At 40.3% G+C, this 23,683-nt stretch overlaps 1 protein-coding gene across 1 annotated transcript in view; it reads left to right on the forward strand.

The window, feature by feature from the left end:
* The window catches only part of LOC134933995 (olfactory receptor 11A1-like), a 37,460-nt gene extending 14,751 nt beyond the window's left edge, over positions 1–22,709 (forward strand). The window contains exons 3-4 of the mRNA XM_063929521.1: positions 9,968–10,035; positions 21,780–22,709. Of these exons, the coding sequence (XP_063785591.1) occupies positions 9,968–10,035; positions 21,780–22,709 (998 nt within the window). The remainder of the gene's footprint in view (positions 1–9,967; positions 10,036–21,779) is intronic.
* Positions 22,710–23,683: the final 974 nt, after the last annotated feature.

The following is a 23,683-nucleotide window of genomic DNA, read 5'->3' on the forward strand; positions in this document are numbered from 1 at the left end:
TGCATTCTGTTAAAAATAAATGTGTCGTTTTTAAGAGATACTGCACCATGATCTGCTTTGTTTAAAGTGTCCCTTGAGCAATTCCCTTTTACAATTAGGGAGATGTGACACCTCTTTTGCAGGCTCAAGAATATATACAGCTGCTTCCTGACGAGTTTATAGAGGGAGAAAAACTGATTGTATATAAGAGAAAATTCTGAGGACATCTCTACCTCTGTTTATGGTGAATCAGTGTATTCAGCTTACCTTCCACACTGTGGTGTATAAAATACGACACATGGTTTCTGATTAGCGCTATTATTGATGCACATTTCTTTGTCACCCCCCTGCCCCCATCATCCCTTCCCTCCATCTATCTGTCCCACTTCAGATAAGGAAGCCCACTCCCTCATCTTATCCTCCCCCCTCCACCTGCCCCCTGGACCCCCTTCCCTCCCATCTTCTCTGCTCCCTCTCCCCCACTGCCTGCTTCCACCTTGCTCACCTCTTTAACCTAGCACTCTCTACCGGCATCTACCTCTCATCATTCAAACATGCTATGGTCTCACCTTTCCCTAAATCTCCAACCTCCTCTCCTTTCATACTCCCTCCCTCCCTTATGGTCGAACAGTGACTGTCGCATCTCCACCGCCCTGGTCACTGCTTCCCATGCTCGAGATCAAGACTATGCCCATGCAGCACCCCTTCAGTGGTATGCACTCACCTGCTTCAGTAGACTCTCCCCTACCTTGCAAAGATTGAAACGGGCACTAAAAACCCATCTATTCATCAAAGCATACCCTCCCGATGCATAACTTAGTCCTGAGGCTGCTCCTCCATCCCCCTGCCTCATGCCTTGAACACCTCAGCTGTACTTGCATACTGATATCAGGCTACCTCCCACTTCCTTGCACCTCATGTCATCTGTCTGTCAACCCTTCCCACTAGATTGCTAGCTTTTCAGAGCAGGGCCCTCTTTCCTCTTGTTATCTAAGCCCTCTTCTCGACACATTTCACTCGCAGCTCTCCCCTACTCAGCGACCATCTTTACCCACTTTCTCTCCTGCTGGTAAAGGCTCATCTCCATCTATGGCCACCAGCCCCTAGTAGTACGATGGTCACTCCCTCACTACTTACATCTTAGCTGTATTATGTCTTGAGAATGTGTGGTGCTACTTGTTACCTGTAGGCTCTTTTTGTTATTTATTTACTGTAATGCTAAATGTGTCTCCCTGTACTGTCCTTTGTACGGCGCTGCGAAACACTTGTGTCGCCTTATAAATAAAATGTAATAATAATAATAATAATAGGCTCACCTCGCACACTTTCTTAACACACACACAAGTTATTGGACCCACTTAAGTCAGGCTTTCATGCCCAACACTCCACAGAGACAGCACTGACTAAGGTAGTGAATTATCTGGTCACTGCGAAATATAAAGGCCATTACTCACTTATTCTTCTTGATCTCTCTGCTGCTTTTGATGCTGTTGACCACTCTCTTCTTATACAAACACTACAATCCCTAGGTCTCCAGGGCACAGCCCTTTCTTGGTTATCAACCTACCTATCTAATCGTTCTTTCAGTGTTTTTTTTTCTGTGAATCCACCTCCTCCTTGCTATCTCTATCAGTTGGCATGCCACAAGGCTTAGTCTTTGGTCCTCTGATTTTCTCAATCTATACCACATCTGTATGTGGATGATACTCAAATCTATCCATCCTCCCTAGATTTGTCACCATCTGAATTGGGCCGTGTCACTGAATGCCTTTCTTCCATTTCATCTTGGATAACATCTTGCCATCTCAAATTTAACATAACAAAAACAGAACTAATTATATTTCCACTGGCCAATAAAAGTTAAAAAACCTGATATCTCTTTCACTGTTGATAACTCAGCAATCAACTCTACACCACAAGCTCACTGCCCAGGTGTCATTCTTGACTCTGAACTGTCCATTGTTGCTCACTTTCAATCAATCCAATTTCACACCCCATCCCTACAGTATATCATACAGCTCTATAAGAACATTTGAAATCTGGTGGACCATTATGCAATAGACAGCACCTATCCTTGTGTATCAATGCCTATTTCCCTATAGATTGTAAGCTTGTGAGCAGGGCCCTCCTACCTCTACGTCTGTCTGTTTTTACCCAGTTTTGTTCTACTACTGTTGATTCAATTGTAAAGTTCAACAGAATATAATAAACTGTTAATTAATTAATAAATAATACAGTATGTACAGTACGGTATCTATCCTAAGCTTGCCACTTCCACTTTAAAAACCTCAACAGAATTAGACTATATCTACAGTATCTTATCCTGCTTCTAAATTCATTTCCATCCTGCCATTATCTTTTAACTGATGCCGCCATAACTCTTCCTGCTTCACCTCATTACCGAGATGTAGTAATATCTTGTCATCCAAAGTGACGATGTCCAGAAAGCTGAGTGCTGAGTTACTGTGTCTCCCTGTCCCAGACTGTTCCAGTGCACCTGCGTGGGATCTTGCTACTCAAGCGAGGTCTCCTGCGCACTCTAGAGCCAACACCTGCCACAGCCAGGGACAGCTCTGTCCCTGCTGTGGTCTATGGGCATCGCCACCTGCAGCTGTCAAAATTGACAGCTGCATGTGTCGGAACGGTTAGCGATGCCCTAACATATCGGCCTGCTATCTTCTCCACCATAGCACCCGTTCTTACATTTACCCCACAATCTCTTACTGACTGTCTTCTCTCCACCCCATTTCTCCCAACTGCAACCCATCCTAAATGCGATGGCCAACTGACTTTCTTCTCTAGATATGTCTACTCCAGAAGATTCTGCCTTCCAGATTTTTCATTTACTGGACTAGATCCCCAATCCCTACAGAATCTAATGCAAATTTTTCATTTATTTACCAACATATTCTGTTGCATTTCTTAATTGATAATAAATAAGAAAAAAAAAGCTATGCTGATGTTGCTTAAAACAATCGTATAGGGGTTGGTGTGAGTAATGTGGATTATAATTTATTAAATAGCCTTCTATCAGACATTTGTAATACAAATGTTACAGCGTTACACAAATTATACCAAGTTAAATTGTGAAAAATTTTGTGGCAAGTTAAAAAAGTAACAAAGCACTAAAAAAAAGATACCCTTGATCTGTCTATTAAATTTGGGTATGGATCAGCAGATCTACAAGGAAAAGGTCTACAGTCATTAGGTCGATCATTAATAGTTGACATGCATTAGGTCAACAGGGTCAAAAGGTAGACACATGAAAAGGTCAACCGGGTTCATCATGATATACCGATGGATGTGATACCAGCAATATCCCAACCATGAATATCCTGCAGCCCCCCAGAAAGTACCCTAACCCACCCCTGCCCCCTACCCTAACCCTCTATTATGGGTGCCTAACCCTAACCCTCCCCGGTGGTGCCTAATCCTAACCCTCCCTTATGGTGTTTAACCATAAACTTTACTTCCTCACTGCATAAACCTAACCCTCCTTGCTTGGTGCCTAACCCTTACCTCCCCTCTCCAGTACCTAACATCCACTTTCCATCCCTGCACCCTAACCCTGACCCCCCCTTTCTAATGCCTTAACCTAACCTCCCACCCCCTGTGTCAGGACGTGAGTGCGTTCTGCTAACAGAACATTCAGAATTCTAGGCATCTGTATTTTGATGCCAGGATCCTGAGCACCAGCAGGATTGTGATGATGGCCTTATGCCGACTTTCAGGAATCCAGCGTCGGTATTTCAAGTGCCGGGATCCCATCTGGCAGCATTTTAACTACATCCAAGTCAACCAGACAAAAGTTCAACAGTAGGAAAGTTTGACAGGGTCAAAAGGCCAACACATGAAAAGGACGACATGACAAAAGGTTGACACAACATTTTAAGTTTTTTTTTGGTTTTCACATCAAATCACAAGGAAGCCAGATTAATGGTCAACCTCCTTCCGCCATGTTTTAGGCAAGAAGCCTCGCTCTTCTACTGCTGCGCTCAGCGCAGGTTACTATTCCCAATTGTTGTCCACATGGATTGTAAAGTGTGGAGGTCAAACATATGATATCACCATATATAAGCTGATCCTTATTTTAATTTTATATAAATAGAATTATTGGTTGTCAGATGGCCACCTGTTATTATTTATCCATACTGACAGCAGTTTCATCCCTGTCCAGTTGTAAAGCACAACGGAATTTGCTGCGCTATATAAGAAACTGTTAATAAATAAATATAAATAAAGTACATAATAAGTAATCACAATCTTAAAAAGTATTATTGTGGCTGAAACAAGTACTCACTTGTAAATGTTGGTTTACTTACAGGACTAAAAAGCTTATACTTTAACCACACTTGATACACTTTAATATTGAGCCGCTGTGGCCGCTGTACTCAATCCTTAGCCTACGTACTTTTTACACCATTAGCATACAGGCCCTGTACTGTGTACGTACTTTGCGTACAAATGCCGCGCTGGCCGTACAAAGTACACTCAGTGCATACAAACCCAAAGAAACACCGTGAGCACTTAGCAGCTGCACGTGTGATTGTAATACACTTATAACCTTAGCAGGGAAAGGAGATACGACACCAGATTGTACTTAAAATGACGGGTTCCGACACACCAACATGTTATTACTGAAAGGGGGTTACAATAACAATACAATACATAGAATAATGGCTACAATCAATGGTACATACGTGTTTGGTTTCGCCTGCGCTTCCAAGTCTGGTCCTCAGTCATCAGGGTAGATGACCTTCAGAGTCTGTGTACTGGCCGGGCATGCAGCTTGCTCTTTTATACAATATTCCAAAACCTAACACAATGGATACTGTAATCTCTTTGTCCATTGGACACAGGGATGGTCATTTACAGTACAGGAGATGTCATAGGTTGGTTTGAATAGGTGGGCGATGTCTGTTCCAGATGCACTTGCAGGTGGTCTCCTCTGGGTTCCCGCCGCATACCAAATGTACAGTAAATACAGTTAATATTTATATTCTGCTCCTGCACATAACTATTCGCAGGAGCGTGCGATCTTCTGCAAACCAACACCGGAATATTGCCCTTAATATACCCTACAGCTGGATACCAAACACCACCTTATAACCTTGTTCTGTCCCCTCCTATCCTGTAAAGGTTAATCCCTTTGTTCTGATACCATTTAAACTAGTGTAACTTGCTGGTGTGATGCAGGGAGACTATGTGTACATTGTGCACTATTTGGGTTAAATATGTAATGTGTTTTTATGGCTTTTCCATGCGATCACAAACTCTACCGTAATTACCCATACCACGCGCTAATACGCAGGACCGCGAGAGCAACCATACGCAAATTGTCAATATGTGCATGCACGGCAGAACAAGTACGCGCACGGAGACCATCTGTGTGTAGTTTGTACGTGATGTGTGTACTGCAATATTTTTCGACTTCGACAGTCCACCCTTTGGCAGTCACCAATAACTGCCACTAACTAATCACTAAACAAAAATATCTATACAATATATATATATAGAACCTTGGATGAATCGTCGGAGAGTTGTAGGTGGGAAATGTATGACCTAGTGGAATAGCAAAAAGCATGTATGTATGAATCCATGTCTGAGGGGCATGTATCATCGTGCCGTATATGTTCTACATAAGCTTCAAGGTATTGCGAAGTATACATTAAATTCTTCTCATCCCGTACTAAGGGTCTGTAAATGGGCCAACAAACACTACTGAGCTCTTTTTGGCTGCACATTTAGTTGATGATACACGGAGGGGGAACATACGTGAGTGCTAGTATATGTGGATATCACCTGTCGACTATGTGTGCCATTAACTGGAGGTTGCAGAGATGAAGATAAGACACATATATAAAATTGCAATCACATAAACATTTTGGGTAGGGCTGACGTCTTTTCCGGTTGGATGTATCTGGGCAGAGGGGGAGACAAAGAAAAACGGGTGAAAGAAACAGGCCATGAAATTCATTTGCAATCCTTTTCATAATGCTGTCTCGATGGATGGGTCATAAATTAAATCTGATGCTGTAACAGCGCCCTCGTTCCTTAGACTCATCAAATTTGTGCTGCGCTTGCGCCGATTTAGAATTTGAACACACCTAAATATCAAACCAATAAATATGATGACTCCCAGGATACAAAGGAGAAACTTCCCCACACTCATAATGAAATTTTGAGCCCACTCTCCTAACCCTGAGAACCATTTGCGTGGGTTCAACCATGAGACCCAGCCGGTCAGTTCATTACCCACAGTCGCTAAGGTAAGGTTGTGCTTCCTCCTGAACTCCCACTACAACTGCAAGATCTCGTCCATCTTCTGATCGATGATCTCCGTGGGGTCGTCAGTGCTGTTTGTAATATACGTACAGCACTTCACACCATATTGAGTTGCCAGAGTTACACAGTACCCACCAGTCACGGCTGTGACGTAATTAAGGACCATCCTGTGCTGGATCAGTTCCTTTTTGTAGGCTTGTAACTCCCTTCCCGTATACCTGAAGGATTCATCATACATCTCAGTGATATTATCTATCAAGTTCGCTAGCGTATGGATATACCTATAATTTATAGTTCCTCTGGCAGTACGGGTGATGTCTAATGCGAGAAGGAACTGAATCCCGGTGGATTCGTGGATCAAATCAGAGGCTGCGTGCTCTGCCCTATCTATGAGGTGTCTCTTGATGATGTGTTCATAGTGAGTATGAGTATAAGGAGTCTGAGCACTGCGGTGAACGTCTTTCATTTTATCATGGGTTATGGTAATGACCTCTGGTAGTACTCTCCCAATATAACACAATCCCTCAGAGCTCAGGGCAAGCCACTTGTATGCTTTCCTCCCACATATGAAATAGGCATCATCTGGGAGAACATAGGGGACAAAATGTAACATCACCATATTGCAAACTTTCCAAGTAAAGAAACCAATCCCTAGTTCTCCCATCTGCTCAGTACAAGTATCGAGCTGGATGATATGAGCACAATACCCTGATGATACTTTTCCAACCCACATGGTCTTGCTTCCACGGGTATACCTATACCGAAAATACCTCCCACTTTTGGCAATTTGGCGTACAAGTTCAGAGTCTATCGGTATCCTATCAGCTCTGTGTGAAAAGGTAATAGTCTGGTTATTCCACATCACTTCCCAATTTCCTGGTTTTCGGTAATTGGAAATATTAAAACACAATAAGGACCTGTCTACATGATATTAGTGGAGCTTCAAACTAGGGGGCCTAGAGATATTAAATTTCTTGTCCACCGGTCTCCCACCCCGTAATTCGAGTACCTCATCTATTGCTAAAGGGTATGGTACTAATCCTGACTTACTCTGACCTTGAGGTACCTGTGAGCACACCCAGCATTCTGTCTGGTTTAAGACCTTACCCACTAGTGAGTGGTAATCACTCAACGGATGGCGGTCCATGTCGATATTAAGGTTGGACTGACATCTCTGGATGCACCCATCCTCGACTATATTCTCACAATTCCTACAAATACAATGTTCATCAGGCAATAAACCTTCACAGTGCCTCTGAGCTCCATGGCTACAAGAGCGCTTACTGATACCAGCCTTTACTCGAGTGATGTGCTGCTCCTGAGATCCTACAAATTCATACTCGCCATCAGAACCCATTCCAGATCCCTGCTCGACCTCTCTGGGACCCTCACCAAAACAAATTGTCCTGATCAAAAACAGAATTACTAGTAGAACCCGAAACGCAGTCTCTTGTGATATATCCATTTCGTTAGGGGAAAGAAGGAAAAATAAGGAGAAAAGAAAGGAAACTGCAGGGGAGGTGAACAAAGAAAAATGGTGCGACAACCGTCATAGATCTAGTTGGTCTCCGTGCTCAGGTGCCTTTCAACAGCCCTGCCTCTCAACTTTCCGGGAACAAACACTCTAGTGATACGAGGTTCTCCACACCCTGCTCTTTGTCACGAGTTCTCTCCGGGTCAGCGACCTTCTTGCAGTGGGACGAGTGGACCCAAGTCTCTCTTTCGGCGACCTTCAATGCTGTCATGATGGTTAACAAGACTTGGTATGGTCCTTCCCACCTGTCTATGAGGCAACCTGAGCATAAGAAATTTCGAATCATCACTTAATCCCCAGGCTCAATGTCATGACAATTACTGTTCGGTAGGTCAGGAATCACCAGCTTTAAATTTCTTTGTTGATTTCTCAGCTGCTGGCTCATCCCAACCAAATATTTCAGTCACTTCATTATTGTATTTCAAATCATCCTGGGGGTCTATCATTACATGAGATTGTTGACCAAAAAGAATTTCAAAGGGTGATAAGTTAAGTGGAGACCTGGGAGTGGTTCTGATGCTGTACAACACTAGTGGCAAAGCTTCGGGCCACAACAATCCAGTTTCAGCCATTAATTTGCTCAGCTTGTTCTTAATAGTGCTGTTCACTCTCTCTACCTTTGCACTCGCCTGTGGACGGTACGGAGTATGCAGCTTGCTATTATTTCCCATCAGTTTGCACATGACCTGAAAGACTTCACCTGTAAAATGGGTACCCCTATCACTTTCAATTACTCTAGGGATACCATATCTACACACAAATTCCTGCACTATTTTCATTGCAGTGAACGTAGCAGTATTTGTGGCAGCAGGGAACGCTTCTACCCAATTGGAAAATACATCAACACAAACTAACACATATTTCAAATTCCTACAGGGTGGTAACTGTATGAAATCGATTTGTATTACCTGAAAAGGTCCGTCTGTTGGAGGGATATGGGATGGCTCTGTTGGTATTGTCTTAACAATATTCTTCCTCAAGCAAGTAAAACATGTCATTGCTCTCTTACCTGCATGAGAAGATAATCCTGGCGCACACCAGTAGGCTCTTACCAACTTGCACATACCCTCTTTGCCCAGATGAGTCAGACCGTATGCCGCCTCAGCTAGACTTGGAAGATATGCTCTGGGGGCCACCGGCTTACCGTGTCCACCTGTCCAAAGTCCTGAGGACTCCTGGCCATACTCCTTTGACCTCCAGACTGCCTTTTCCTGTAGGAAACAAAAAATTTTCATTTTAATTTACTATCGTGTGTTATCAGTTGTGTGAAGTAAACCGTCTCTGGATGTGAGAAGAGAGGGGAAAAATAGTAAATAAATGAAGAAAAGAAAATGTCAGGTTTGGCATTCACCAACAGGCTGTCACACCATCATGCATATCGGTGTCTGTACACAGTCTCCCTTCACCAGTATTCTCATTCTCCACCCTTTGTGCATGACCGGGCACTCTGCATTAATACTGGTGTCCTTATGCTGGTGAGATATACTGGATTTGGGCAGAACTCTGAAGGACCGAGTAGGCATATAGCATTTGGACTGTAATCGGGTCCATGTATTGTACCCTCCTGTCGGCGAACGTAAGAGATGAGGAGGAAACTTTGAAGAAAAATCACATAGAGGTTAGTAACAGAAAAGTTTGTAGCGGCAAAAAGGATTTTATAAAATTTGACAACTGGATTGGGCACTACGGGTAATGATTTTTCTACTAGGTCTATACCCCTAAAAAAAATTCTATGTGTCATATCTCTACTGGGACTATCCCAGCCATCAATCCAGTGTCCTGTCCATCCTAAGTTCATAGGGAACCCGGTATCTGTGAGATAATTTCCTCTACCTGTGATGGACATGCATCTAGCACAGTGAAATGCAACATTAGTCTTCGTGGGTATCCAACATACTTTGTACTTCCTGGACGGGAGCACGCTATATGTATACCATATCTAACAAAACTCCTGTTAAGTTAATCAGTGGCCATTTCTGCTAGAGAAAGAAGCAAAAGTTTAGAGGCCTCATCTTAACCCCAGAAAGTTTTGTCAAAAGGGTAAAATTGCATTTATTCCGTTCTTCCCATTAACCGAATCTGTGTTTTCTATATGGCTCGTGATTCCTTACTATATGTCCCTTGATCCCATCTATGTGTTTAATAATGTGGCTTGTTTTCTCTGTCTAGGGGTCTATATTGACTATATGTTCTGCTACTCTTACAATTTCTGGAAAATGCCCTTTATTTCTACAAATGTAACATATTCTTGTTCATGATGTACCACCAGGGGTCTGGGGTTTGGGCTGATGGGGCTTTCCTGTCAGAGCCTGTAGACTTATTTATATCAGTTTATCCTGCTGTTGTTCCCTGAGCCTAGCCATATTCTTGTGCTGTTTAATTGCGCACTCTCTAAGACAAGCTACTGTGACCCCTCTCCAATTAGGCAAAGATGTTTGTACCCTGTCCCTTACTGTCTTATTGAGCTTGTCCATTAGCACAGAGACAGCCACCTCCCTGTAATCCGCATCGTTCCATGTATCTGATACCCCAATGTATCTATCCATTATTTGCAGAGCCCGATGGAAATATTCAGATGCCATTTCATTTTCTCTCTGTTTTATGGAGAAGATTTTATTCCATTTGACAACAGTAGGGAAATATACTCCTAATTGCAGATTGATTTGCCGTACATTCTCCTGATTGTATTCATCAGTGAGAGGTACCTCTGCGTCTAATTTACAATCTGTTATGAATTTTCAAAAGTATCCGCCAATCTTTGTTAGCTGGTTCATGCAGAACTAGATATCTGCACACTCAAACAATCAGTATTGTAATGATCTTGGGTGAATGTATATGATTCATCACCATACATTCACTTGTATGACCCCTATTTTATATTGTACACAATGTTGATTAAATTTAGGGGGTGCAGTCAACTACAGTTTATCAAGACTGTTTTAGAAAAAAAAGGAAGAGGGAATTCTGTATTGTCGACGCACAGAAAAAAACTAATTCTAAAAGATAGCCTTTATTAGATATATATTAAAATATGAATATGATTAATTCATTCCCAACTACAGTGAAACATAGAATTAAAATCACAGACAAACAGGTAAGTGAATCTAAACAAAAGATTGAAAATGTGTGAATAAAGATTTTAAAAAGCGTGTCCACGTGTGTTTGCAAGTATGTCTTAGTATTCGGGGATTACTATATTGGTACAGATACCATCAATGTTTCTACATCCATCCAATATTATTCGACTACTGTCAACATCAACAGTGTCGGTACATACATATAATGTCGACCACTAGTAGAATCTAAGATGTCTATATCTAATGTTCTGAGTTCAAAACACTTTGGGATCGTATATAATGTGGAGCTTCAAATTCCTCAATTTTGTTAATTGTGGTGACTATAAATCATCTGTAGGTATACTCACAGATCTGATTCCCTTTAGATCTATTTCTGATATATTGAGAGCCTCTCACACTGGCTGTCAATATTATTGGGGTATCTATTTATGCATGGAAACATATAGCTTCAGAGGGTATAGTATTCCCTGCTTATATAGAGAGTAACTGTCTTATACAGTGATGTTATTTATATATATGGTGTCCACCTGTGTTACACAGATTTCAAGGATACTGCTTATGTTAGGGGTATTGCAGCCCCAATTGTACTTCCCAAGCAGACCGTTTATCAATACGGTTTATTCCTTATACATCAAATATTGGCCATAGTGTCCAGCTGTATTACACAGATTTCACAGATACTGCTTATATTAGGGGTATTGCAGCCCCAGTTATACTTCCAAAGCAGGCCGTTTATCAGTACGGTTTATTCCTTATGCATCAGATATTAGCCATACCATTATAGTTGGCTACTGATGTTATTAAACTGTATAATAGTTTCAGTTTTTAAACAAGCTGATTCTCATGCATAGTACTCTCAATTAACGTTATAAAGTATCACATTGCAACAATTGGCAACATCCAGGAGCATAGCAGCTGCATGCTCTGAATAAGATACATTAAGTGCCACACATTGTAGCAAAAAAGTCTGCCATATTAATAGACAGACTCAATAGTCTGAAGTGACTACTGCTAAAAGCAGTATATGAGAAGCTCACAAATTTTATTAATATATATTAAACATATTGTGATGCAATAACTACCAACAACAATAGACATCTTAGAATTTGGGGTACAGTGTAAATCCAAAACTCTATCCAAGGATAAATACTAATAAATATCTGTAATAAAACACAAATTATTCTGAGTTTAATAAATTTGGATCTAATGAACATGTATATAGGTCACTATACCTTTTGACCACTTTCTGATAATTTCTGACCACCCCTTGACTTATATAAGTAAATAAGATCTATTCCTCACTGTTAATTGAGAGTACTATGCATGAGAATCAGCTTGTTTAAAAACTGAAACTATTATACAGTTTAATAACATCAGTAGCCAACTATAATGGTATGGCTAATATCTGATGCATAAGGAATAAACCGTACTGATAAACGGCCTGCTTTGGAAGTATAACTGGGGCTGCAATACCCCTAATATAAGCAGTATCTGTGAAATCTGTGTAATACAGCTGGACACTATGGCCAATATTTGATGTATAAGGAATAAACCGTATTGATAAACGGTCTGCTTGGGAAGTACAATTGGGGCTGCAATACCCCTAACATAAGCAGTATCCTTGAAATCTGTGTAACACAGGTGGACACCATATATATAAATAACATCACTGTATAAGACAGTTACTCTCTATATAAGCAGGGAATACTATACCCTCTGAAGCTATATGTTTCCATGCATAAATAGATACCCCAATAATATTGACAGCCAGTGTGAGAGGCTCTCAATATATCAGAAATAGATCTAAAGGGAATCAGATCTGTGAGTATACCTACAGATGATTTATAGTCACCACAATTAACAAAATTGAGGAATTTGAAGCTCCACATTATATACGATCCCAAAGTGTTTTGAACTCAGAACATTAGATATAGACATCTTAGATTCTACTAGTGGTCGACATTATATGTATGTACCGACACTGTTGATGTTGACAGTAGTCGAATAATATTGGATGGATGTAGAAACATTGATGGTATCTGTACCAATATAGTAATCCCCGAATACTAAGACATACTTGCAAACACACGTGGACACGCTTTTTAAAATCTTTATTCACACATTTTCAATCTTTTGTTTAGATTCACTTACCTGTTTGTCTGTGATTTTAATTCTATGTTTCACTGTAGTTGGGAATGAATTAATCATATTCATATTTTAATATATATCTAATAAAGGCTATCTTTTAGAATTAGTTTTTTTCTGTGCGTCGACAATACAGAATTCCCTCTTCCTTTTTAGCTGGTTCATGAGCATTACCCAGATCTCTGATAAACTTCTGACATCTGGCTAAATGCTTCCGGGACCGGGGAATTCTGAAATGATTGACCGCAGCTCAGCACTGGACCATGAGCAATACATTGCATTATTCCTGGTGAGGATTACTCCCTGTCTATCGGTTCCCCCATTAAGAGTTACTATTTCCAAGACAGGATGTAATCCTACCATTCCGTTCCTAATCTGTTTGCTGTAAGGTGTTGTTGTCTCTGTGCAATGACCCGTCTCACACTTACCAGTAGCTGTGACCTCACCAGTTCTTTCAGTGGGGAATACTGTTACTGCTCTTATTGGTTGGATAGGCCCCACCTCAGTTTCCTGCAAGGTGACTGCCTGAATGAGAGCTGCGATTTGGCTGGGTCCTTCATCTTCCTGTGACCTATAACCTTGGAGAGACTTCAAAACAGGATACAACTTTCAAAAATTAGGGTTAATACATTTCTCTTGCATTCTACTATTGTTTACAGATATACCATTGACTGTAGCCATCTCTTCCCCTTCGACCTGTGTTGATAATGGTGTGTTCATGCCCTCATTCCTGCTAGGTTTGGAACTTGCTTTGTGAGTTTGTTCCCTTTGCATATCCCCCTCTTGTTGCCACAGGTTTAAACACTCGTTATGTCTAATCCTATGTTTTCTGGATTTAATCAGACATATTTTACTGCCTACATTCTGCAGTACCTCTGGTACAAAGCTGCCCACCCTAGGGAATGATACCCTATATTTGTCAGCCATACGTACCCACTCATTGCAAAAAACTTCCGTGTATGAACCATATTTTTCACACATGATAAACCTTGCTGACCCTTTTGGTATTTCTTCTACAGCCTGAACCCTGCACAAACATCTCTCACTTGAGCAACTGGCTCCCATATTTGTGTGTCTTTTTAATAACTAAAAATTCCCACAAACACCAAAATACTCAGTGCAAGTAGACGGTAGAAGTATCTCCGAGTGCCTTCCAGTCGCTCTCGCCCACGCTGGCCAGTACAACGATACACTGTTGATAGCGGATCGCAATGTACCCAACTTAGGGCTCCTATCAGACCTTACAGCACCGTAATTTCTTTCGGTGGAGGTTCTGTTGGAATATTTTCCTGAGAGAGGCAGCGAAAAATTCCTTTTCGGTATCTTTCTACTGGAATTTTTTGTAGGGTGAAAAATAGAGAAATTAGATAACTATTGTTCACCCTTTCCAGTGGAAGCACACCAGGGAGATTTCCCAACGTTATCAAAGAAAAACCCCTTTGTCTATACAATCACGTCTGCGTATGCTTTTCCACAGCACCTATGACACAATGGTATCACGTTGTGCTGTGTAGAACACACGGACATGCGATGCAATCTCACAGCCTATAGATACTAGTTATCTATATGCCCTACGATTGCTGTAGACCACCTGAAACACCTAGAGATCACCTAGTTGTAAGGGACACCTAGACCACTTCAGATCACCAAGACCACCTAGTTCTAATCACGCAAGGTAGCAAACCCTATGCCACTGGACCTCTACTAACCCAGTGTTACCACTCCAGAATATCACCTAGACCACCTAGTACCCGGGTTCAGCTCCATTCACTCCGCTTTTACTCACTCAAATACACCTTGTTTTTCTGTACAGAAATTTTTTTTTCACTCGTTCTGGTCGGCAGCTTTTCCCCAGAGGCAATGCAGTTTAAACAAAATTCATATACTAATCTGCTTTTGAAACCAGATAGTTATGTGCTATTGTAGCATGGCTACTATCCCACCTTTTAACTGAATGAAATTATCGTGTAATTTGTACTTAGCATCCTCACTCTTATGCAATTTGCATAAACACGTGACCATGCGTGTTTGTTACGCTGCGTGCGCGGCCCTGTACTTTGTCCGAGCCACGTGTACAAAACCGTGCGTCTGCAATAAAACAAATCCCACAACCTCTATAAATGTGAGCAATGCTAACTATAATTGCTCACAAGCACAACCGCTTGTTCTGTATAACCTTTAACGACCGGGCCAGACCTGCGTGTTGTTCTTTATATTTACTTATTTAAACACTTTTATTTCAAATTTAACTATATAGCAACAAATGTATCCGATTTCACACAGATCTAAACAAATCTAGCAATCTAAATCTTGCAGCAACAATGTGAGAGGGTATGCACAGTATTGGTGCCCTTTGTGTACGCTTTTGGCACCAAAACAAATTCAATGATTTTTAAATAGCTTTTTTCCTGTTTTACGGGTTCTATCAGCACCTCTGCAGTTTAGACAGAGCAGACGCAATCTAACAGCACACAAATAGGGTTTCTAGAACATCCACTGACCAGGAAAAGGTTACGTAGGATAACTTTCCAACCTTTGCTGCTAGATTAAGTCTGCTATGACCTGTTAGGCTGTGAGAATGTGAAAACCGGATCCGAGCCCCCAATTATAAACGTCGGTTTACTTACAGGACTAAAAAGCTTATACTTTAACCACACTTGATACACTTTAATATTGAGTCGCTGCGGCCGCTGTACTAAATCCTTAGCCTAAGTACTTTTTACACTATTAGCGTACAGGCCCCGTACTGTGTACGTACTTTGCGTACAAACGCTGCGCTGGCTGTACAAAGTACACTCAGTGCGTACACACCCAAAGATACACCGTGAGCACTTAGCAGCTGCACGTGTGACTGTAATACACTAATAACCTTAGCAAGGAAAGGAGACACAACACCAGATTGTACTTAAAATGCCGGGTTCTGACACACCAACATGTTATTACTGAAAGGGGGTTACAATAACAATACAATACATAGAATAATGGCTACAATCAATGGTACATACGTGTTTGGTTTCGCCTGCGCTTCCAAGTCTGGTCCTCAGTCATCAGGGTAGATGACCTTCAGAGTCTGGGTACTGGCCGGGCATGCAGCTGGCTCTTTTATACAATATTCCAAAACCTAACACAATGGATACTGTAATCTCTTTGTACATTGGACACAGGGATGGTCATTTACAGTACAGGAGAGGTCATAGGTCGGTTTGAATAGGTGGGCGATGTCTGTTCCAGGTGCACTTGCAGGTGGTTTCTTCTGGGTTCCCGCCGCATACCAAATGTACAGTAAATACAGTTAATATTTATATTCTGCTCCTGCACATAACTATGCACAGGAGCGTGCAATCTTCTGCAAACCAACACCGGAATATTGCCCTTAATATACCCTACAGCTGGATACCAAAAACCACCATATAACCTAATTCTGTCCCCTCCTATCCTGTTAAGGTGAATCCCTTTGTTCTGATACCATTTAAACAACTGTAACTTGCTGGTGTGATGCAGGGAGACTATGTGTACATTGTGCACTATTTGGGTTAAATATGTAATGTGTTTTTATGGATTTTCCATGTGATCACAAACTCTACCGTAATTACCCATACCACGCGCTAATACGCAGGACCGTGAGAGTGACCATACAATATGTGCACACACGGCAGAGCAAGTTCGCGCACGGAGGCCATCTGTGTGTAGTTTGTACGTGATGTGTGTACTGCAATATTTTTCGACTTCGAAACACTCTACTGCCAAATACAGTGGGTAGCAGCATTCAGCCACACTCAGAGTGAGACTGCATACCCCAGTAGTCAGTAATTGAGAATGCATTCACTGCCGGCAGTCAGATGCACCCGAGAGACAGGGTAGCATAAGTTGTATGTGGCAGAGCTGGATTAAGGCTTTTGTGGGCCTGGGGTACTTCAGACAGAGGGCCCTAAGGTATAAAACACACACACATAGGCATTGATATTAGAAAACACAGATGCAGGCACCAATAGGAGAAAACACGCAAACATCAGAACTATAGCACAAAAACACACACACATGGGTACCAATAGGAGAAAACACACAAGTATAGGCAACAGGGAAATGGCCAGATGGCAAATAGTAATGATCTTAACAGAAAGCACTCCAGGATTGAGCAGAAAGTGATGGACCACAGCAAGTGACCCCTTTAAAACAGTCAGAACCCCAGTAGTCACAGGAAAAAGTGGAAAGGAAAGCAGTTATAATAGAAGCAGGTACATCAGTAGGGTGAGGTCACGGCACACTGTGAGCCCTGTTGCCGCAGCATGGAAACATGCTGTAGTAAGCATATGACCAGCACTGGAACCCAGATACCAGCTTTAGAACTGCTGTAGATGTGTCACCAGGGATACTGCAGAAGTCTCCAGTGCAGGAGAAAGGCAGTGGAGGGGCTGGGGTCGGGGGAGTGAGGAGCACCTGGACCCGCTAAGGGCATTGCCAATCATCCACACCAGATGAGATGTTTTCTTCTGTGCTATTTGTGACCTTTTATGGTTTGTTTATATCTACAAAGAGGTTTTAGATTTTATCTCGATGCTAAAGCTATGATTTCATTGGTAAGTGGATCGGGTGTTTGGGGGCTCTGTCTGCTGGCTTGTTACATCTGGGTACTTATTGATAGACTTGAGTGCCTTCTTGTTTTGTACCAACTTAAAAAAATATATGTTTGATATTATTTGCCTTGTAGAGGCCCCCATAGTACATAGATATTTGGTGCTTGCATCATCCAACTCCGTTTTCCCATCACCCCACCATTCACCACACTCTCTCACACATTGACTTTGTACTTGTTTCTTTTGTTATAACTACACATGTCACTGGGGTGGAAAAACTGCCTTGAGGAATATTGAACCACTTCCTGTGTTCATTGACAGAGACCGCTCTATGAAAGGAGGAATAAGATTTTGGAAGTGTAAACCTTTTTGGATACAGTCAATGGGACAGGTTCTGTATTAATTATCACTGAGGATAATCACATCTCTGGTAATATGGAGAGCCCAGATATAATGGTTCTTTTGTACTCCTTCAAGGCATTTTATAGAGGCACTTTCAGTAAGAGAGTGTTCTAGATTAAGCAGTTCACTCAGCATTGAGAGGAGGAACTGGAAGGCAGGAGTTGTGATTTGGAAACTCTATTCTCACTATCATGCACTCTAGTGGTAAGGGATGCTTGGCTGCATGCACAACGAGAGTAGTCTAATCACCTTTATGATATATATGTGCAGATTGCTTTTCTCTAAACAGGCAGTTACTGCAGATAGTTGTTTGGCATATCTGGCTAAGGGTAATCATTCTTGCATTTTTATCCCTGTTATTTTAGACCACCGTAATGGAAAACATTTTTATACAGATAAAATAGCCAATATCTTTTTACAGTATTACCAATGAATATATGGCACTAGGGTGACTTACTCACATTCCTGACTAACTGACTACTTTGCTAAAAAAAAAAAGGCTTACTGACTCTTCCATAAAGCTCAGTGGATTTTCATAACACCCTCTTTACACCGTGAAGCTTGACATACTGAACAGTAGTATTGACCTTTCCTAATCCTAAAGCACCTTGAGTGGATAGAATCCCCATAGACATACTTGAAATGCCCTTTTCACTGCTAGGTTCCTTCCTATCTTCTCTGTCCAAAACTTTCATTGTTATCCTCCTTAAACCTTAAAATTATCATCTTTTGCTGGAGTCATAATCTGTTGGCCTACTTCCTTGTGCTTCATGCACTTCCCATCCCATTTCTCTAGAAGGTGCTTGTTGCAAAGTGGGAGCTTGTGGAAGGTTCGTAGTCACTCTCCATAATGCAGGTGCCCAAACTTACAGATGTTTCAGGAGTCTTTAGATAGCACAAAAGACTTGGTCTTGCAGGCCAGCCAGGTCCAGATGGAAAAAATAGGTCAAGATGACATATCACACTCAGCAAACTTGCATAAGCAACATTTAGATTTTTATTTCTCTGTAGGTGCTTAAAAGAGTCTGTTTTTTTTTATCTGTTTGTCAACTTCAGTTTCATCCTTCACTATTCTACCTTCTCCATCTGTTTGATTTCCATATCACCTATTTTCTTCAAACTATTGACATCTGCTTTGTTCCTCACAATATCTCAGCACAGTGCGGCTTGTCTCTTACAGCTACTCCAGCCAAGTGGTCCTGTCTTTCTCTCTTGGTAACAGCCAGCATCTTGACAAATTAGCTTTGGTGAAAGAGTGACATTCCTGGTAAACTAAATTTTAAATGTGTGATGACATTTTTATAAATAAATTGTCCAATAAATATCTACATTGCATCCAGAAAGTAATCACATCACTTCACTTTTTCCACATAATGACAACATGAAAAAAGTTTTTTGAGATTTTTGCAAATGTATTAAAAATAAAAAACTAAGAAATCACATTTACAAAAGTATTTACAGCCTTTGCTCAATACTTTGTTGATGCACCTTTTCATCCATTACAGCCTCAAGTCTTTTTGAATATGATGCCACAAGCTTGGCACACCTATCTTTGGGCAGTTTCACCCATTCCTCTTTGCAGCACCTCTCAAGCTTCATCAGGATGGATGGGAAGCATTGTTGAACTGCCATTTTCAGATCTCTCCAGTTCAATCGGACTCAAGACTGGGCTCTGTCTGGGCCACTCAAGGACATTCACAGAGTTGTCCTGAAGCCACTCATTTTATATCATGGTTGTGTGCTTAAGGTCTTTGTCCTTCTGAAAGATGAACCGTCGCCCCAGTCTGAGTCTTTCAGGTGCATTTTGGCAAACTCCAGATGGGCTGCCATGTGCTTTTTACTAAGGAGTGGCTTTTGCCACTCTACCATACAGGCCTGATTGGTGGATTGCTGCAGAGATGGTTGTCCTTGTGGAAAGTTCTCCATTTTCCACAGAGGAATGTTCTAGCTCTGACAGAGTGACCATTGGGTTCTTGGTCACCTCCCTGACTAGGGCCCTTCTCCCTTGATCGCTCAGTTTAGACGGCCGGCCAGCTCTAGGAAGAGTCCTGGTGGTTCCGAACTTCTTCCATTTATAGATCATGGAGGCCACTGTGCTCATTCGGACCTTTTAAGCAGCATATATATTTTCTGTACCCTTCCCCAGATTTGTGCCTCAAGACAATCCTGTCTCGGAGGTCTATATAAAATTCCTTTGACTTCTTGCATGGTTTGTGTCAGGACTGTCAAGTGTCGAGAGTGGGACCTTATATTGACAGGTGTGTGCCTTTCCAAATCATGTCCAATCAACTAAATTTACCACAGATGGACTCCAATTAAGCTGTAGGAACATCTCAAGGATGATCAGTGGAAACAGGATGCACCTGAGCATGGTAAAGGCTGTGACTACTTATGTACATATGATTTCTTAGTTTTTTATTTTTTATAAATGTGCAAAAATCTCTAAAAAAACGTTTTCACATTGTCATTATGGGGTATTGTGTGTAGAATTTTGAGGGAATAAATTAATTTATTCCATTTTGGAATAAGGTTGTAATATTACAAAATGTGGAAAAAGTGAAGTGTTATGAATACTTTCCAGATGCACTGTAGAGTACTTTAAAAAAATGACAGAGTAAATATACTGTATAATGTCAAATTTTTATGATAAGGCTAATACAGTACATTCAGTTTCACATTTACATTTTTTTACATTGACCAATAATGGAATCAGTTCTCGTAGCAATCAAATCCAAACCTTTTCACTAAGGCTTATAGATAAATGGTCAAAAAAATTACGATTACAGTACTTATCAAAAATATTTGTTTTATTTTTCAGTGTAACTAATTCACTTTAGCAAATTCATTACATACATTTGGAAATAGACCTAATCCTGTAGGTATGGTACATTCAGCTAGTAAGGGTTAAGGCTAACCTATTGTAGTAGTTGAACAGTACTTTTCTTCTGTACTGTATATTATTAAGATATGAATCATTACATAACTCCCAGGACAATCAGCAGCCCCCATAGACTCCTTGTTTTTTTAATCAAATGGGTATAAAATGCAGTGAGAAAGAAGCCACGCGACATTATCTATTCTAATGGTTATCATGCTGGCAAGAGACGTTCATCATTACATTTGCTCTTAAAGGGAATTGTTTATTCATCTTTCATTTGTTTTATATTATTCTATCTAGAAACAGATTAATGGAACCTAATGTTATTGACAGCATTGTAAGTAACTTTTAAAATGCAGGATTTAAGTGACAAATCTAATTATCACTATAAGTATGCATATGTGCTTGATTTAAAAAAGGAAATAAATATACATTTCTTTTTTATTTTTTTTTATATGTAAATGTTGACATACACTATGTGATCATTATATTCATTTTCTCCTTTGCAATATTCAAGTGTACTCAAAAATGTTCCAACTTATTTTACTGATGCCCAGTCCTGTCAAGAATGTCTCTTTAATTTTTTATTATTTTTTTGTAGATAGAACAAAAGTTTAATTTATCTTTTCTTATTTTCATATTTTGTTTGTGATTTAAATAATTGTTTTATATAGCCTTTTTCTGTATCGGTAGATAGATAGAAAGACAGATAGATAGACAGGTCGATCGATCTTTGGGATCTATTATAGTCACTGTGCAGCAAAGCTAAACAATGTTATGGCAAGTGAAACATTATGTGTAATGAAGAAATACATGGATCATTTTAATTGTTGAGTGGAAAGGTAGAGAACTCCAACTTACACCAGTGCTAAGCAATTTATTTGTTCCTTTTAATGTTTCTACAGGATGTGCTGAAGACAAACCAGACTACTGTTGTGGATTTCATATTACTGGGCTTTCAAAATCTTCATAGTTTCCGTATCCCATTTTTTATTCTTATTGCTACTGTTTACACTGCAACTGTTGCTGCAAATCTTCTGATTGTTTTTCTAATATCATCCAGTCCTAATTTAAATTCCCCTATGTACATATTTCTTAGTCACCTCTCTATCTCAGACATCTTAATTAGTACAAACGTTGCGCCTAATACATTACGAGTCATATTATTAGGTAAAACACCTATACCTGTTCTTGGATGTATTACTCAATTATATTTCTTTGGTGCCACAACAATTTTAGAGTGTTGCCTCCTAACAGTAATGTCTTATGACAGATACTTAGCCATTTGTGACCCATTGCGCTACTCATCAATTATGAACTTCAAGCTTCCAAATTATCTTGTTATTTATTCATGGATGGTGGGTTTCTTGCAACCATTGATAACTCATACACTTATATTACAACTGGAATTTTGTGGCCCGAATATCATCGATCATTTCTTTTGTGATGTTGCTCCTCTCCTTCAATTGTCTTGCTCTGATAGAACATTGGTGCAAATCGAAGTATCTATTGTTGCTTTGTTTGTTGGCCTTCTCCAATTCCTTTTTATCATAATAACATATGTCCTAATTTTTTACTCTATCCTTCATATGACCTCCATTGCAGGGAGAGAGAAGGCTTTCTCTACTTGTAGTTCGCATCTAGCTGTTGTTTGCACATACTATGGAACCCTGATCATACTCTACTTATCTCCAAAACGAGGGTATTCTTTCAATTTGAATAAGATGTTATCACTAGTAAACACTGTTGTCACTCCATTATTTAATCCCATTATATACAGTCTGAGGAACAAAGAGATCAGAATAGCTATAAAGAAAATGATAAATATAAAATAATTACATTTTAACCAAAGGAATACCTATGTGATTCTACTGTCAATTTAATTTTAATTTGGGTACATGATGGTGATAATGATGAATTACTCTTCTTATTAATTGTTGTTTTTTTAGGAGCCAAATAGTTTCTTCAAATCTGGACATTGAATATAACATGTTGCTTGACATTTTCTAAGTACAGTACACTGTAAACGGAAATACAGCACTTTGTTTACAGACTGGTAGATAGGATAATATCATGTTGCAAGAGAAAGACAAATCACTATCTTATAGGGTGAATTGTTATTTATTTATTTATTTCCAGTTATTTCTATAGCACACACATACTGTATTCTGAAGTGCTTTACAGAGAAAATTTGCCCATTCACATCAGTCCCTGCACCAGTGGAGCTTACAATCTATGTTCCTACCACATCTACCCTCACATAATTTTGTTGGTAATTAACTAACCTACCAGTATATTTTTTGACTATGGGAGAAAACCAGAGTACCCAGAAGAAACACATGTAAGTACAGGGAGACTATACAAACTCCACACAGTTAAGGCCATAGTGGAAATTGAACCCATGTCCTCAGTGCTGTGAGGCAGTAATGCTAACAATTACACTATCCATACTGCCCACAAATTGTGGCAAGTTACAAAGAAGGGAAGCAGTTCAGTACTCAACGAGCCTTTAAATAAGGTAAGTTGAGCATACTGTACAGTATCGAAGTCAGTAAATGGAACTGAAGACAAAAATAAGGAGCACTGGTAGCATCGAAAAAGTTAAGGAGAGATCCAGAGGAAAGAGAAGCCTACCATGAAAGCATACATACTAAGGGGAAAGTAAAACAGTTGCTGGGTGAACTGGTAATAAGTGCAAGTCAAGGGCACTATCTTATGTGTGACTGTAGTATTGGGGTAGTCTATGCTATATATAGTAAACTTGATAGTTCAATTTGTTTTATTTTGATATCAAATTTCATGTTTGCTA

The sequence above is a fragment of the Pseudophryne corroboree genome, chromosome 6 (genome assembly GCF_028390025.1).
Source record: "Pseudophryne corroboree isolate aPseCor3 chromosome 6, aPseCor3.hap2, whole genome shotgun sequence".
Lineage (NCBI taxonomy): Eukaryota > Metazoa > Chordata > Amphibia > Anura > Myobatrachidae > Pseudophryne > Pseudophryne corroboree.